The sequence below is a fragment of the Wyeomyia smithii genome, chromosome 3 (genome assembly GCF_029784165.1).
Source record: "Wyeomyia smithii strain HCP4-BCI-WySm-NY-G18 chromosome 3, ASM2978416v1, whole genome shotgun sequence".
Lineage (NCBI taxonomy): Eukaryota > Metazoa > Arthropoda > Insecta > Diptera > Culicidae > Wyeomyia > Wyeomyia smithii.
This window is the reverse complement of record NC_073696.1, coordinates 120,648,368-120,666,121: the sequence shown is the minus strand read 5'-3', so window position 1 is coordinate 120,666,121 and position 17,754 is coordinate 120,648,368. Positions and strand designations below refer to the sequence as shown.

At 39.3% G+C, this 17,754-nt stretch overlaps 1 protein-coding gene across 3 annotated transcripts in view; it reads right to left on the bottom strand.

Moving 5' to 3' along the window:
* Positions 1–662: 662 nt before the first annotated feature.
* The window catches only part of LOC129731796 (guanylate cyclase 32E), a 67,587-nt gene continuing 50,495 nt past the window's right edge, over positions 663–17,754 (bottom strand). For all 3 annotated transcript variants that reach the window (XM_055692104.1, XM_055692106.1, XM_055692105.1), the window contains 12 exons: positions 17,308–17,464; positions 17,157–17,247; positions 8,266–8,418; positions 3,859–4,184; positions 3,663–3,777; positions 3,122–3,191; positions 2,601–3,009; positions 2,368–2,537; positions 2,136–2,313; positions 1,934–2,074; positions 1,221–1,873; positions 663–1,167 (listed from right to left, as the gene is read on the bottom strand). In XM_055692104.1, the coding sequence (XP_055548079.1) occupies positions 761–1,167; positions 1,221–1,873; positions 1,934–2,074; positions 2,136–2,313; positions 2,368–2,537; positions 2,601–3,009; positions 3,122–3,191; positions 3,663–3,777; positions 3,859–4,184; positions 8,266–8,418; positions 17,157–17,247; positions 17,308–17,464 (2,870 nt within the window). In that variant the 3' untranslated portion in view covers positions 663–760. The remainder of the gene's footprint in view (positions 1,168–1,220; positions 1,874–1,933; positions 2,075–2,135; positions 2,314–2,367; positions 2,538–2,600; positions 3,010–3,121; positions 3,192–3,662; positions 3,778–3,858; positions 4,185–8,265; positions 8,419–17,156; positions 17,248–17,307; positions 17,465–17,754) is intronic.

Sequence of the window (17,754 nt, the reverse complement as noted above, 5' to 3'; positions counted from 1 at the left end):
AGATAATAATTTCTGAGAGTATCTATTTTCAATGCAAGCTAAATAACTTTTGTTATTCTTGTTTTTACAAAATCAAATATGAATACCGTTTCGTGAAGCTCTTACTGTAAATAGCTTTAAAAAGTAATTGTTGTCGTTTGTTTAACCAAAAAAGATCAAAGTGGTCCAAATCTAAGCCTGTGGTACACTCTTTGTCTAATGGTCAAATATTTGACCTTCTGACATAATGGTCAAATTTACTTGACATCATGGTTGTTGTTTGCCCGTGTTTGCCCCATGTTAAAATCGTAGAGTGACAAATAACTATCTTTGACCAAATTTTTATCTGTCAAAAAGAGACAAATATTTGACAGTCGGTCAAAGAGTGTACTACAGGCTTTACAAAACACGAGCAATAAATATAGCAATATGACTATTTACATATATAAAAGTTATCGATTAGCGATAAGCGAAAATTCCGCTAATGTGGGTTTAGCGTTTAGCGTTTAGCGATTATCGAGCTACATTTTCTGGTTAGCGACTTAGCGATTAGCGTCGCTAAATTTGCGATTAGCGGTGTCCATCACTGGAAATCGGACAAGATGGCACTCACAGAAAAAAAACTTAATAATCAACCACACTAAAAACAAATTGACAAACATTTTGTATAGATCACATCTTTATTAACATCATATAATAACATTAAAAATTATTTATGGTACATAATTGAAACCGTTCGGTTGAATCAGGTTGTCGGTTATTTCTACAAGAAATCTGCTGTTCACTGCATAAACGTAATCTGAGGTGCCGATCTCGGTTCTCGAATAGTTCGCACTGTCATTAGGCTATCGTTGTAATATTCAAGCAAGCAGTGCTGTTTTCGACAAGTGCAAACAGTATCTAAATCCATATTACAATCTGTAATGTTCTCTGCTGTAACTCTATTAGAGCAAAAATTTTGCGATACGGCGTAAATAACTGGAGGTCGTTGGTTGGATTTACGTTTATGGCATATATAACAGCCCAAATTGGACGGAGCGTTAAGTGCAGGAAGTTCCTGATTACTGCAGCTGTGGTGCGGTGCATATATTGCAGCAGACTCAACTCTGATAAGTTGCCGAATTGAATCTGCTAAATTAGTTTGCGACTGTCTAGGAGTTTGGATCAAGTCCGGTACAAATGATAACGCTGAAAGGTAAATGTAACTATATTGACTGCTTTAGTAATGATAGAATACGTACAGAGATTTGTAACCGCATCATTGGAACCGAATCTATCCATCTTCTTTTGATCATCTTCTCCGATCAACCAATATGTTCTCATGTCTCCTTTACCCTTCACTTTAATAAGACCACGTTCCTCGAACTTGTAACCGCCCATTTTTTTCAACAGGTTATACGTCACCGATGAGGTATGTATCTTCAACGATTCACCGGAACTCTCCATTCGTGAAGCCGTGTTTACGGTATCTCCAAACAGACAATATCTGGGCATCTTCAGTCCGACCACTCCAGCAACGCACTGCCCGGAGTGTATTCCTATTCGAATCTGAACATATTCACCTGGGCGGTGACGAATTTCCAGATTAGATAAGGACTTCAGTAAATGCAAAGCCAGGGATGCAATTTCTCCGGCATGACGATCTCCATTCCGAATTGGTAAACCAGAAACGACCATATAAGCATCGCCTATGGTTTCCACCTTGTACACGTCGTAACTCGAGATTATGAAATCGCAACATGTGTAAAGATCGTTCAACATTTCCACAACTTCAAATGGAGTGCTCTGAGCGCAGAGCTCGGTGAAACCAACCAAATCGCTGAAGAAAATTGTCACACAGTCAAAGCATTCCGCTTCGACACGTTCCCCACGCATCAATGACTCGGCTACGCTCCTATGGAATAAAATAAACATGTTACAAGTGACTTCAAAGTGCTTAAATAGCTCACAATACCTTGGTAACATTCGTAAAAGTAAAGATTCGGTTTTCTTTTTCTCTTCTGTAAGTTGGTTGGTACGTTCCTGAACAATACCTTCAAGGTTGTAAGCATACTTCTCCATAATAGCCAACATATTATCAAAGATATTAGGTTTCCTGCAACAAGAGTAATGGAATTGGGTGAGGATTTTATTAGGAGTAATTAATTTATGCTCACAATCCAGCCTGCATTGGTTTCAATTTGACTCTCACCAATCTAATATCGGGTCTTTCATCGGGATCCTCTTCCCAGCATGCATGTAAACACTGGATCACATAGTCTGGAACATCTAGTATTCGGAGTGGAGGTCTGAATATCCCGTAATTCTGGGGAGAAATCACTCTCGCAATGATCTCTAAAGTTACGAATTGATTAATATTTTCAACAGTGAATGAGCTTCGAGAATTACCTTGATTACTCAGCTGTATATCTCCCCAAGGACCCTTGCGTCCCATGATTTCGTAGAGGATTATTCCAAACGAATAAACGTCCCCCTTCTGTGTTCCTTTTGAAGGAGTGCTGGGGTTGCGAAGTATCTCCGGAGATTTCCAAAGACTTCGATGCAACTCTTTATCGAACCTGCAAAAATATCAATTAATTTGTAGCATATGAACTTTTTTACGCATTATGTAGCATCTATACTTATTTGGTTCCTCCTGAGAAGATTTGAATTCGTGCAGTCCAAAGTCAGAAATCTGCGCAACCCACCGTGAGTCGATTAGTATCTTACTAGATCTCAGATTCCCATGCGAAATAACATCGCTGTCATGCAGATATATCAGTCCCCTCATGATGTCACTAACCAGTGATGAAACGAACATATGATCCAGTGATAAGTCCTCATTACCCAGAACATCCTGAAGACTGCCTCGAGCACAATAACTTGTCAGTAGAGCTACGGCCCCAGTATCCACGGAAGCACCAATAAATGTAATTAAGTTCTCATGACGTAACTCTCGCATCTGTTTCAGTTCTTTTCTGATGGTCCGGGTGATGTCCACCGATCGTTTGTGTAAATATTTAATCGCCACTATGTTTCCACGATATAGGCCTTGAATAAAAAATATATTACAACGATGTTTTTACAACAATTACATTTCTATTTCTACAAAAATTGGTAACCATTCACAAATAGACATCCATTGAAATGTCACATTTCTTACCAATGTTAGTAAATGCACGTTTTGTTGCATCTCCTCCCGCCGTAATTATACTCGGCCTGCAGACCTGCGTCTACAGTTCCAAGAAAGCATGCGGGATAATGTAAATCAAGGTCAGAATGTAATTTTGGACTAAAGATCCCCATAATTGAGAATTGTTTAGTAGAAAAAAAAAATCTTGGAATTCCCCTTTTCTCCGAGATATTCTCGCAGCCAGATTATTTATAAACTGAGACAATATTATTTTCAAGTCCAAATAAATTTTCAAAAGTCTAGATAAGTTTTCAAATTTCTAGACCTGTTGTATTTATTTTCTTTTATGATATTCGGTTTATGATAATTGGTGTTCATTCTTTTCTGAAATTGCGAAATTGTCACATTAAACGAAATTAGATTGTTTGCCCAATAACGACAACCGGCCAATACATCCGCATGATATCTTTGGGCATTCAACCACCCCGAGATGGAAATGGAGGTTTCGTGACCAACTTCTATGTACATATTTATTTACTGAATTCAGTAATTATTTATCATATTCACTTACCAATTTCTTCTTCGATTCATTGCAGTATAATGCATCCGGCGAATTAATAATAGTAACATCTTTCATTTCCACCTTCCATAAAAGACATGCCAAGGTCTGCTCGTAACGATAATGTCTGAAATCGATAGAAAAGAAGAACCGCCAACCGTCAATTAATCGGTTAATTCATCAGCCAGAGTCTTAAATTTAATACTACTTGAAAAGAATGACGACCAGAACGGTGATGAACAGGCCAGCCACCGTCATTCCTGTGATATATCGCCAATCGCGTGTCTTCGGACGACATTTCTCGTTATGAAACCCACAGGGTGGCTCCGCCAGTGGTGGTCGTCCCTTCACCCACATGATCGGTCTCGATGAGCTCAAATATTTAAACTCGGGCAAATTGGTACTGTTGCTGCTGTACACGAACATTCCCACCGGCTGCATGGACTTGTTGAGTGAGTTGTTGACTTTCTCATCTTTCTGCAGGGCGATGACTGAAAAATTGCCTTCCGCATCCCCGTTTGCATCGATGTAGACCTGCATACAGGGGCGGAATTGCGAAAAAGACAGTGTATGGATAAGTGAAGTGAAAAATGTGTAAATCACACAGCAGGTGTAAATTAAGCTACTCTGTTGCATATGTATTAGGTTGATTCACCTTCAGGTCTTCAGAATATTAGCTTTACTAAATTATATATTATATTACATCTATGATAAACAACTAAGTTAGGCTAATAATATTTATATTACATTTTCCTGAACAGAATCTTTGAAATGAAAGCAATTTGTTGTTACAAAATGAAACGGAGCATTAAGATAACAACATGAATAACAACAAAGAATGTAACAGTTCATTAAGCTTTAGTTCAGCAGAAGTTCGCTTAATAAGCTGTGAATCAACAAAATTGTTTGCTGGGTATTCCAGCCCACAAGATATCTCATAGCAAATTGACTTGTAGCTAAAAGTACAAAGAGAAAACATAAATGCATCAGTATTGCAGTACGGTGAGTAACAAGGGCAGCTAAACAGAAGCAGTAAAAGGATATCGATGAACGGCCAAGTTTTAAAACCACCAGCACAGGTAAAAGTTAAAAAAAAAAAACAAACACCTAGTTGAAAATCGGCATGGTCAGGTCACTGCGATACAGGATATCCCGACTAGAATTAGAAGTTATAATGCGGAAAGCGACTACATGTTACGATTCACTGGATTATATCAACCCATTCCCCACGAGTAATAATGTCATTACCTCTGACATCTAAACTTTGATTGCCGTTAAACAACTATGCATAAACGATGAAATTATCACAGGCTAACAGACATAACACCTCAAACAAATCTTTAAAGAAATCATCGTTCTGATGATTCCAGTACTTTACGTTAGTAACAGTAGCACCATCTGCTGCCGTGTTCGCGCTGTGTCTTGTATTTCGACATCAGCGCTAGCGTTACTGCATGTGTCAAATAGCGAACTACAAAATATGTATGAGATTGCATGACAGCGCCCCAGACGGTGTTGTCGCGCGATGACTGTTTTTTGATTGGAAATTTGAAATGATCGTTTTTTATGGCGATGGAGCTAGGTTCCAGTGTTACGTCTGTTAGTGTGTGAAATTAATAAATACGGTTAGCGAGCAGGTCGATCTTTAATATGCAAGTTTATGCTAATTGTGCATGTAATTGATAAGTTTCAAGAGTTTGAACACAAACTAACAGACATAACACTGAAACCTAACTCCGTCAGCATAAAAAAAACCTAAATTAATCCACCTAGCGGTCAGACCCAGCCTTTCTCATTCAAACTTATTATTTGTAAAAATAGATTTACATGGACGCTTCAATCCAATAAAAGTATATTCACTCTTTGGGTTTTAAAATATTGATGTTGTAATTGAAGTATAAAATATGAAATTTGACGTAATGTTAGTGCTTAAAAAATAGCGAAATAAAAGAAATGACTTTAAAATTCGAACAATTTCATCACGAGCGATACCAGGAACGTTCAAATAGTACGAAACCGCATTTCAATTATGATGAGTCCACGTATATTGATCAAAGTAGGTATAGTTTTAAATAGTCTTTGAATTTCTTTTCGTTCCATAACTTTTGAACCACATATCAAGTTGTTATGAAGTTAGTTGTTTGTAAGTTTAAGAGATAACTCGTTCGTATGACGCTAGTTATGTTGAATAAGTCGTGTAATCTTTGAGATAATAGACTCGTTGTTTTAACAATTTAATATATAACGGTTGCTTAAGTTCGATTATAATCGAATGAAATGGGAACGTATAGAGCAGCCGAATTATGAAACCACTTGTTCAATCATAATTCATCAGTTAACCCTTAACTAGCCCGTTCATCTGATATCAATATTGTTCAAATCGATTGTGTAGTTTCTGAGATAATGAAGTTTCGTGATTTTCACATTTCGATACATTACAGACGAAGTTACAGTCCGATAACAGTTAAATTCAATAGGGTTTTATGAGACAGCTGGACCTCTCATTTGACACTAATTTAGTGAAAATCGGTTCAGCCATCTCTGGAAAAAGTGAGTGAGTTTAGGTAGTCTTGTAAAAATTTAACTTTTCATAGTTGGATTTCACATTTTTAAACATAACAGGCAAAGTAATAGTCCGATTGCAAAAAAATCAATAGGGTCTTATGGGGCAACTAGACCTTCCATTTGACATCGATTTTATGTAAATCGGAGAAACATGAGTGAGATTAAATAGTCTCGAGAACACGTTTCTTTCCATAACTTTTGAACTACATGTTCAATCTTAATTATATTCAAAAGTTAAGAGTTTTTTAGGTAGCCCGTTCATTTGAAATCAATTTTATTCAAATCGGTTGCGTAGTTTCTGAGATATTGATGTTTAGTGATTTTTACATTTTTATACATAACCTCGAAACTAAAAATCCGATTACAATAAAATTCAATAGGGTCTTATGGGGCAAATAGACTTTTCATTTGCAATTAATTTCATTGAAATCGGTCTAGCCATCTCTGAGAAAATCGAGTGAGATTGGGAGAGCGTTGCACACACACACATACACACACACACATTCAGAAAATGCTCAGCTCGTCGAACTGAGTTGAGTGATATACGACATTCGGCCCTTTGGAGCACTTTTATACCTTTAGTTTTTTCAGTGATTGCTATACCTTTCTAGGAGAAAGGTAAAACGAGTATTTCAAATTAGGGATGTAACGGATATCGGCATCCGCATCCGCAAATGCGGAACATCCGCATGAAAATTGACATCCGCATCAACATCTGCATCCGTTATCCGCATCCGCATCCGCATCATACCATGCGGATATTGAGAAAAAATCTCGCTTCATAAAATATTGCAGAAAAATTTTCCTTGGTGTATTTACTGCTCGCCCAAATAACTTTTGCACTGGGGAGGGGCATGGTTATGTGAAAAAAGCAAAATATAACACAAGGGATGTAACGGATATCCGCATCCGCATCCGCAAATGCGGAACATCCGCATGAAAATTGACATCCGCAGCAACATCAGCATCCGCAATCACATATCCGCATCCGCATCCGCATCTGCAGATGTCTGACAAATCACATCCGTAACATCCCTGTTTCAAATGGCCGATCAAGTAGCGGTCGTCGCACGACAACACCATCTAAGGCGCTGTCAAACAATCTCACACATTTGCTGTGGTTCCTAATTTGAAACATGCATGTACGCTAGCGTTGCTGTCGAAATAAAAGACGCGAAATATTGCACAAGCGATCTGAACCAAATGTGTTGAAGTGAAAACACAGACTAACAAACATAACACTTCGACAGTAGCGCCAACATGAATGATTTACAAAATTGTATGCTAGGACCATAAACAACATTGCGGCGAGTCGATTTTTGCTCTAATGGAATTCTTCATATTAGGCTGCGATGTGGTGACGCCTCAATTTTACGTCCAAAACACGTTCAGAAGTTCCCAAGATTTCCTCTAGTGTAAGGAAGGTAAAGTATCATTTCTAATTAACCTTTCACCACAGATTAACAGACGTAACACTAAAACCTAGCTCCATCGTCACAAAAAAAACGATCATTTCAAATTTCCAATCTAATAACAGTTATCACGCGACAACGCCGCTTGGGACACTGTCATGCGATGTCATACATGTATGTGGTTCCCCATTTGACACATGCAGTAACGCAAGCGCTGATGTTGAAATACATGACGCAGCGCGAATACGGCAGTAGACGGTGCTAGTGTTACTAACGTAAAGTACTGGAATCGTCCGAACGATGATTTTATTAAAAATTTGTTTGAAGTATTAAGTCTGTTAGTCTGTGCTTTCACTGTTTGCTTTCGCCAAACAATATTTTCATTCCTTCAACATTGAACTAGAGTAAAACAAGATATTAAACAAATCAAAAAGAGTAAAGTAATGAACAGCAAAACTGAATTAGAGATGAGAAGGGGGTAGAAAATAAAAATATGAGTAATGAATAAAAAAAAATATTGACATGGATTTTCCATTTACACTCACATTCTCAGAAATTATTTATTTCCGAACCAAGTAACAAGAAAACATATACACACCGCTACACAATGAATCACTCTACTATCAGAATGTACTTACATCGAATCCTTGTATCGAATGATACGAACGGTTGAATATATGGCGCATAATCTGTCTACCGTCTCGAAGGTCACCACCGCGCTGGAGCACCTCTGTTGCGGCCCTAGCATAGATTAGCACTGCATCGTACAAGTGGGCAGCATGTATCGGTACCTGCAAGGTAGTAACTTTTTTCAATTTAATAGAGCTTTGTTGCTTTTTATTTCAAGCTTGAAACACAAAAATGATGTGTTTAAAGTTCTGTAAAGTTTTATATTTCTATCCGAAGCTAAACCACGAGTGTTTTAACAGAAAGGGATAGCATTGTTTTTTTTTTATGTTCATTTTGCACCACTGTACATTGCACCAGAAAAATTTAAACTCATTTTCAAGAGCACATTGAGAGTAACAATTGACAACTGAAAACTTAGATGTTTTCTCTACTACTGTTAAGAAAAAAGTGATATATTACTTACATTACATGAATATACAATAATTATTAACGAAAAAACAGTAATAAAATTTTAAGAAAGATCCATAATCCGACACTTTCCGACGAAGCTTTTCTCGAGATTGCAGAACAAGAGCGGTGGGCGGTCTTCACACCGACTTTTCGAATGCTTCTCCTGATTGTACTAATCAACTGTTTGCAGTTCCTTGCTCTCTAGTAATTTTTGTACGCCAAGGAACCCAAAACTCCAAAGAAATCTTGAATAGGCGCTATTGAGGTAGATTCGTTGTGTTGCGTATTTAGGGTACAGATTAAATCAAGTCTTGTTTTTGGCATAATGATGCTTTATCTGACATCAACATGTTTTTGAAGAAACGTAATCAAAATTTTCTTAAAACATTCGTTCTGGTACACAGCTTGATTGAAAGCCAAACCACTGAGCATGAGCCAAGATTTAGATAAAAAACAAAGCCTTTTTTCATTACTGTGGCCAATATCTGAATTATTGTTAAGGTTTGCAAGATATACACAGGCAAAATCGGAAGTTTTTTGTTTTCAAAATGGTTTACCGTGAACTTTTTGCAAGATTTTTGTGCGGTTCATAGAACTGTACAAAGCTGCTTTCGCCATTTTTTTCGACGCCATTTTCAACAGAACTGAGCATTCATAAATAAAACAATAATATTAGCATTAAAAGGATTATAGTTTTTTAACCATTCCTGTGATTTTTTTTGCCCCTAGTGTATGCAGAAGTGGAACAAAGTGCGGCAGAATTGATTGCCGAGTTCGTCGCTTCAACGATGGCTTACGGGAAAACTTATTTAAGTCTCTGAAAAAATGATCTTCGCCAAGAGCCCCAAAATTCACAGGAATGATTAAAAAGCTATAACCTTTCTTTTTTTCCAGTTTGAGCTCTAGAGCAAAACCTGTGTTTACCAGTGTAATCAATGGAATATAACCGTCATGTGCTCGACGGGGTACCCGGATACCTTTTAAGGTTTCATAAGATGAAATTTCATATATAGTCCACTAGAATCAAAAGTGATGGAGCTCAGCGACATTTCAAAGCTCGTTGAAAGGCAACATTTGATAACATTAGTTTTTATTAAGCTACAAGGGGTAGTCAATGGAGGGGGAGTTGCATTTTTTACCCCTTACATGCCCGACAGGGTACCGCAGAGTTACCATTAATTTTTCTGATTAAACTGGTGAATTCTGAAGAAAAAACTAGAAAAAACTGGATTCCAAATAAATTTCAAAAAATAGCAAAAAAAACATTGAGATAGAGTTTTTTTTGTGGTGGCTACTGAATCCAGTATCAATTTTAAATACATCAACTAAAGAAATATCACTTCGTAAAAAATTACCCATTTTCATCAAAACTGCTTTGTTTCGGGTTTACATTTTGTTGAAATTATGGACTGAAAAATTACAGCAGCAAAATTTAGAATTACGCAGTCAATCTATCCTAAACATAGCAAAATAAAGCTTTTTTCATTCACTTAAACTTCCAACAAAAATACTGTTGCAACGTTATTTCTTACGTAATATCAGTTAAGCTTAAATTTCAATTATTTCTAGCGATCTCATGGAAACTATTCCTTCTAACAATTTTCAAAATACTACGCAAGCGAAAACAAACTGAAGATTTTTTTCATGATCTGGTATGATCCTTTTGTTTGTTTTTATCTCAACCTGCTGCTGGATTCGCCGTGTTTCGTGCGAGAGGATTAAATACCGAAAATGCTGTAAGAAATAAAAAAATAATTAAAAATTATGTATCAATCTACAAAGTATACGTTTTAAAAATATTTTCGAAAAACAATCGGAGCTTCGGGACTAAACTGTTTGACTGGATCACTTGAGAAAAGTGGAAGAATCCAGTTTAAATTGGAACATTGGCAACTTTCCCACCCGGGGTTGCCAGTGGCCATAGAAACAATTAAATGATACAACGTCGCATACCATCCAATATGGATATTTTCTGAAACGGGGTCATATCTAGAGACTGGACCCCCGATTACCAGTATCTGGAACAATATGGCTTGTTCCGGAATCGGGATGACGCCCACCATTTTGAAATTGAAAATGATTACTTCCTCATATGAGTAGTTTCGTAATCAAGACGATTTCTAGAGTCCTGAAAATGATCACAGAGGCCATTTTCAATTCCCAAGTGGCGACTTCCGGTTTTTGGATGATAACCAAAATTGGCCGAATACCATCGAAAATGGGTATTTCTGGAATCGGTATGATTCCCAGAGGCCAAAAATTTTGAAATTTAAAATGGTGACTTCTGGTTTCCGGGAAACTTCCAAAATTGACCAAAAACCACCTCATATGAATATTTTCGGAATCGGGAGGCTGCTCAGAGACCTCGAAACGACACCAGTTGAATCGGAAGTAACCCCCTTAAATTTCAAAACGGCATGTGAAGATAATTTTTGATCTCTATCTCTATATATTGGGTGGTATTCGGCCATTTTAAAAAATCTTCACTTTTTGGTATCAAAAATGGCCGCTAGGTTCTTTTCTAGGTTTCTGGACATCATCACGATTCCGAAAGTACCCATATGAGGTGGTATTTGATCACTTGTGGCTGTTTTCCAAAAACCGGAAAAGTTGATTTTCGACCTCTAGGCATGATCCCGATTTTGGAAATACCTATTTTAATGTAATCGGCCAATTTTGTTTCTTTTCTAGAAACCAGAAATCGCCATTTTGATATTCAAAATGACCTCTACGGTTGTTTTCAGGACATCATCCCATGTTTCCGCTGCATCTTGTATTTCGACAACAGCGCTACCGTACGTACGTGTGTCAAACTGGGAATCACATTATATGTATGCGTTTGCATTACAGTTGTCAAATGGTGTTCAAATCTTTTTGACTGCACAGCAATAAAAAAAAATAAAAATCGATGAACTCGCTTATGTCATTATTCCAGTTTCACGAGACGCAAATTTTATTTCCTATGTATGTAAGACGTCGTACACGGATTACGGATCCAAATTTACAATTTCGAGTAAACATCACGGTTACGCAACTATCTCAACTACCACCCCCACAGTGGAACTGGGACGATGGAGCTCTTAGCCACGCAACAAAGTAACACGTTATATCGTGTTGCGGCATGAAAGGAAGACAATCTAATTCTTCTCGTGTCGCAAGAGTGTCGCACTGTCAGGCCTGAAACATGCTGACCGCCAACGCGAGCAATCGGGCGAGATTCTTGCCGTAGGTTAATTAACAGCTCTACTTACGGCTGTTCATTTCCCTACGGCAAGAATCTCGCACGATCGTTCGCGTTAGCGTTCAGCATGTTTCAGGGCTCAGCCACGAAACAGTTTATTACGCTGTTGTATGATGCTTATTGCAGCTGTGTTGTTAAAGAACAACAAAATTCTGTTCGTACTGACGTCGACCGGTGCACAGTGGCATGAGAGCTCAAAATTGTGAACATTTTTCATTCACTCTGAAACGACTAGTCCATTAATTAGACTTCAAATGGTCTTCAAATGGTGAGTTGACAACCTGGAAAGAGCGTCAAACATAGCTTCGGCCTTCACAAGTTCCTATCTCACGCTTCCTCGAATCATATGATTACACTAGACTGCCGGTTGAAACAGGGATACAATTGGTTGGCGTTGCCTGGGCAATGTTGTCATCCGACAATAGCTAAGTGAGAAGGTGCGACGCGATCATTGGCGCGTAAACCATATTCCGGCGGTAGAGGAAATGCTTCGCCAACCCGAGCGTCTGTTCACCAAGATGGTGCGGCTCAAAATAGTGTCCGATCTTCATGTTAGGAGCGACTGATCAACGTCCTGGTGGCAGCGTGGGACTCTAAACAGAGCTGACACGATGGTCCCCCCGCTAGACAGGGGGTTGGGAAAGGCCCAACGAGCCGCCCCGGAAAACAATATGTTACAAACATCGTAAGAGATGATACGGATCGGAACAATCGACATGGACCTAGGCAACGAAATAAGGATTACGATTGGAAATTTGGGACATGGAACTGCAAACCGCTCTGCTTTCCAAGATGCGACAGGACGATTTACGACGAGTTATATCCACGCAACTTCAAAATCGTAGCGCTGCAGGAACTTCGTTTGACAGTACAGAAGGTATGGAAAAGCAGGCACAGGGCGCTACTTTCTGCCATAGTTGTGGAACCACCAGCGAGCTGGGAACCGGCTTCATAGTACTGGGCAAGATGCGTCTACGCGTGATGGGGTGGCAGCCGATCAACGTAAGGATGTGCAAGTTGAGGATAAAGGGCCGGTTCTTCAACTACAGCATCATCAACGTGCACTGCCCACATGAAGGACGACCAGACGACTAGAAGGAAGCGTTCTACGCGCAGCTGGAGCAGGTCTACGTTAGCTGCCCGGGACGGGACGTGAAAGTCGTCATTGGGGACAAGAATGCTAAGGTAGGACGGGAGGCAATGTACAACCGGTAATCAGACCAGATAGCCTGCATGCTGTGTCTAATGATAATGACCATCGGTGCGTAAACTTTGCAGCCTCCCGTGGTATGGTAGTCCGAAGTACCTTCTTCCCCCGCAAAGGTATCCATAAACCCACCTGGAGATCACCCGACAAACAGACAGAGAACCAAATCGACCGCGTCCTGATCGACGGCAGGTTTTTCTCCGACATCATCAACGTTCGCACCTACCGCAGTACAAATATAGATTCGGACCACTACCTAGTAGCTGTGTGCATGCGCTCAAAACTATCGACGGTGTATAATACCCGTCGAAATCGAACGCCGCGACCAAATATTGAGCAACTGCGGGACACCGAGGCTGCACAGGAATACGCGCAGCAGCTGGAGGCAGCGCTACCTACGGAAAAGCAGCTTGGCGCAGCTACTCTTGAAGATGGCTGGAGAAGCATCTGATTCACCATAGGCAGCACTGCTGTAGCGCTACTAGGTACAAGGGCTCCGAATCATAGAAATGACTGATTTGACGGCGAATGCAAACGGTTAGTCGAGAAGAAGAACGCAGCACGGGCGAGAATGCTGCAACACCGTACGAGAGCGAACGTGGAACGATACCGACAGGCACGGAACAGCCAAAACTCAGTCCTCCGAAGGAAGAAGCACCAGCAAGAGGACCGAGATCGCGTAGCGATGGAAGAGCTGTACCAAGCTAACGACACTCGGAAGTTCTACGAGAAGCTGAACAGCTCCCGTAAAGGCTTCGGGCCGCAAGCCGATATGTGCAGGAGCTTGGACGGCAACCTACTCACAGACGAGTGTGAGCTGATCGAAAGGTGGAAGCAGCACTTCGATGAGCATCTAAACGGCGATACAGTAGAGCGCGAGGACAGTATGGCAACTGATCTTGGTGCACGAGCAGAAGACATGGATTCCAGCCCCCGATCTCCTGGAGGTGGTCTCCAGGAGATCGGGGGCTGAAAAACAATAAAGCTGCTTGTCAAGGTTTGGGAAGAAGAACGAGTACCGGAGAAGTGGATGAAGGTGTTGTGTGTCTCATCTATAAAAAGGATGATAAGCTGGAGTGCAGCAATTACCGGGCAATCACTCTGCTGAACGCCTCCTAAAAGGTACTCTCCCGAATACTCTGCCGTCGACTATCACCATTTGTGAAGCGGTTCGTGGGGCACTACCAGGCGGAACTCATGGGTGCCCGTGCCAACTTAGATCAGATATTTGCGGTTCGGCAGGTTATGCAGAAATGCCGCGAACACAACGTACCCACACATCATTTATCTATCGATTTTATTAAAATCAAATTATGCACGACTACGGATTTCCGGACAAACTAACGCGGTTGGTCAAAGCGATCGAGTGATGTGTGTGGTTCGAGTATCGGGGGCACTCTTGAGTCCCTTTGAAACCAGAAGAAGTTTAAGGCTAGGTGATGGTGCCTACTGTTTAACATTGGACTGGAAGGTTCAATTAGAAGAGCGGGACGAGAGGTACGATATTCCAAAAGTCGGTTAAACTGTGTCGCCAACATTGTGGCTTTAGACCTTTGTGAAGACTAAAGGCGGAAGCTAAACTGATTGGACTGGTCATCAATGCATCGGAGACGAAGTACAAAAAAGGAAGGGGTTCACGAAAAGACAGTTCTAACCTCCCACCTCGAGTTCAAATTAGTTGTGATGAAATCGAGGTGGTCGATGAGTTCGTGTATTTGGGCTCACTGGTAACTGCCGACAACGAGATAAATTTAACGGCGCATTACGGCAGGAAATCGTGCATACTTTGTTCATCGGAGGACGCTCCGATAGAGTAGAATTCGTCGCCGTACCAAGTTAGCCATCTACAAAACGCTAATCAGACCGGTAGTCCTCTACGGGCATGAGACATGATGGACTGCAGATGGAAAACGGAGTGTGTAGAAGACGGATGAACCATGAACTGCAGGAGCTGCTTGGAGAGCCATCTATCGTCCACACCGCTAAGACTGGCAGGTTGCGGTGGACTGGGCATGGACGACAGCCCGGTAAAGATGGTTCTAGAAAACCATCCGTCAGAGACAGACTGAGAGGTGCACAGCGGGCAAGGTGGATCGATCGACCTGCGGACCCTACGCAGACTGCAGAACTGGCGAACTGCTGCCATGGACCGAGTGGAAAGGAGACAACTCTTACGTACAGCAGGCCACACTACGGCTTGGGACTGTTTGGTAAGGTAAGATTAATTAGATTCCTTCAATATCTAGTAAAATGTAGCATTTAGAAGGCAATAGGCTTATGTTTGAACATGAATTTGTAGCATAGTTGTAGATAATGTGGTCACAAAAAACTTTGCTCTTCGAACTTTTCTCTTTCTTTTCTCTTTGTTTTGAAGAAACAGTTCATTTTCGATTTTATCACGATTAAAAAAAAATCACCATGAATTCATAAAAGTTCATAATATTTATCTCCATGGCATTTTCGCGTACTTTCTAAAGGAAACTATACATGCAATAACAATATGATTTGTACTACCCATTCTTTAGCAAAGTTAGGAGAGTTTATACTTCTTTATGTGAAATTACTGAAGCGCTACATTTTTTAATTTTTCAGTCGGAGTCCTATGACCTTGGTGCTATAGGGCTATTTGATATATCAATAGATCTTCTTTCTCCACTTTTTAAATAATACGTAATTTTTGTCCAAAGTCAGCGAAATACATTTTTCACGGTTCATTTTTCACAAAATTATGTCATAAATGAGCCGTTGCGGAACAAAGTGGTCTATGTGCCATCGAGCAAATTTGTCAGGAGAAGCAATTTTCGAAAAATCTCTGAATAAAATTCTGTTTAACGTTTTCTTTCGAACAAAATGTTCTAATATGAAGGTTATGAAATGGTTTAATATGTGAATACATAAAATTACCATTTTTTTGGAGAAATAAGTAAATTTACCATACCAATGTACATATACCACTCTGACTTCATATATATTTTACTGGAATCCTCGTATCGTTTCGGAACAGAGTGGTCTGGCCATTCTGTTTCGGACGAAATTTCAACATGGTATAAATCAGCTTTAAAGTTCGAATTTTCGAGATTTTTCTAGTCTCCTAACTTCAGTTTCTTGAGTACATGCGGATTATGTAAAAAACTCATTTTTGAAAAAAATGGTCTTTAGACCACTCTGTTCCGCAACGGCTCAAATGAATTATAACATTGTAAACCAAATAATTTAATCACTTCCAAAACTTAAATCAGTCACGAGAAAGACTATTCGAAAACACAAAATTTTTTCCTGAAATAAAATCGAAACATTTCAAAATAGTAGTTATACACATCTAACGAATATCTACATATATAATTTGCGTGACATAAGATTAATAATTAATGTAATTCAACGTTGCAATCAAATATTTTATAAACGCTACTACTATGAACAGTGTAGGTAAAAGAGGTCACACATTTTTGATAATAAGCTAATTATAAAATCCACTAGAGTGATGTTGTCGTGGAAAAGAGACTATTGAAAGTTGTCCAACACTCCGCAAAACAAGTTAAAGAACCTTATAACTAAAAGCCTTATGAAGAATTTTACCCGTTACAATGTAATTCTACTACGGCAGTCACAATCAACTCAGAGAATTCGTCAGACGCAGGGAGAAGTGAAGTATTGAAAATCTACAGAACTTCAATTACCTAGTGAAACTGTCATGTATCACTAATCTTTACTACCCTGTTGTTGATGTTGCAATTTCTGCTAGCTGCGTTCCCATTTCTAATAAATATTATGATGTTTGCCGAACGAAAAAATTCGTCAGTTGGGAGGGATAATTGAATGCAACCAATTGTTTTTTTCGTTCAAATTGCCTACCCAAATATAACAACAGCTTATACCGCGAATTGTACACTTGAATTTTAAACAAAACAATCGCGTAAATGATGGAACAATGACGCTTGTATGTATCATAAATGTCAATACGGTTAAAATTAATAAGCTTATGTCCAACGCTTTATGTATACCTGAATTTCTTGGAATATTTTGGGATTCGCTGGAAGCGGCACATGAAAGGGCTCCTGTCTTGCGTACCATTTTATTTGATGACACAATTTCCTGTTTGAAGAATGAGTAATTCATAAAAATAGTTTAAGTTTTTATGGTTAGTACACTCACTTGTATTGCGGGTTTAGTGGAAATAACGGTGATATCCGTAAAACTGACAGAAACGCCTCCTGCAGCCGCTCCTGGATGTCTTTATAGCTGTATCGTTTACGATTCGGAAACTTTTCCTTCGAATTGCCAATGTACTTTTGATAGAAGTCAGAATACTCTATAGAACAGAAATACGAAAAAAAGACAACGCTTTATCATTTTACATTACTTTTAAGATTTTTACTTATTATTAAACCTAAAAATTATCTTTCATATTTGTATTACTACCCTTGTCATTTGTATTACTACCCATTTCGCATGAAATAGCGCCACTCTTGTGTGTATGATTCTATCCAAAGATATGCAAATTACTTCAGATCCAGAACTCGCTCCGGAAAACCTGGATTTCCAGAAGTAGGGCTTTTCTGGAAACCAAAAGCCCCCATAAAAACACTACTGGTTTGAAAG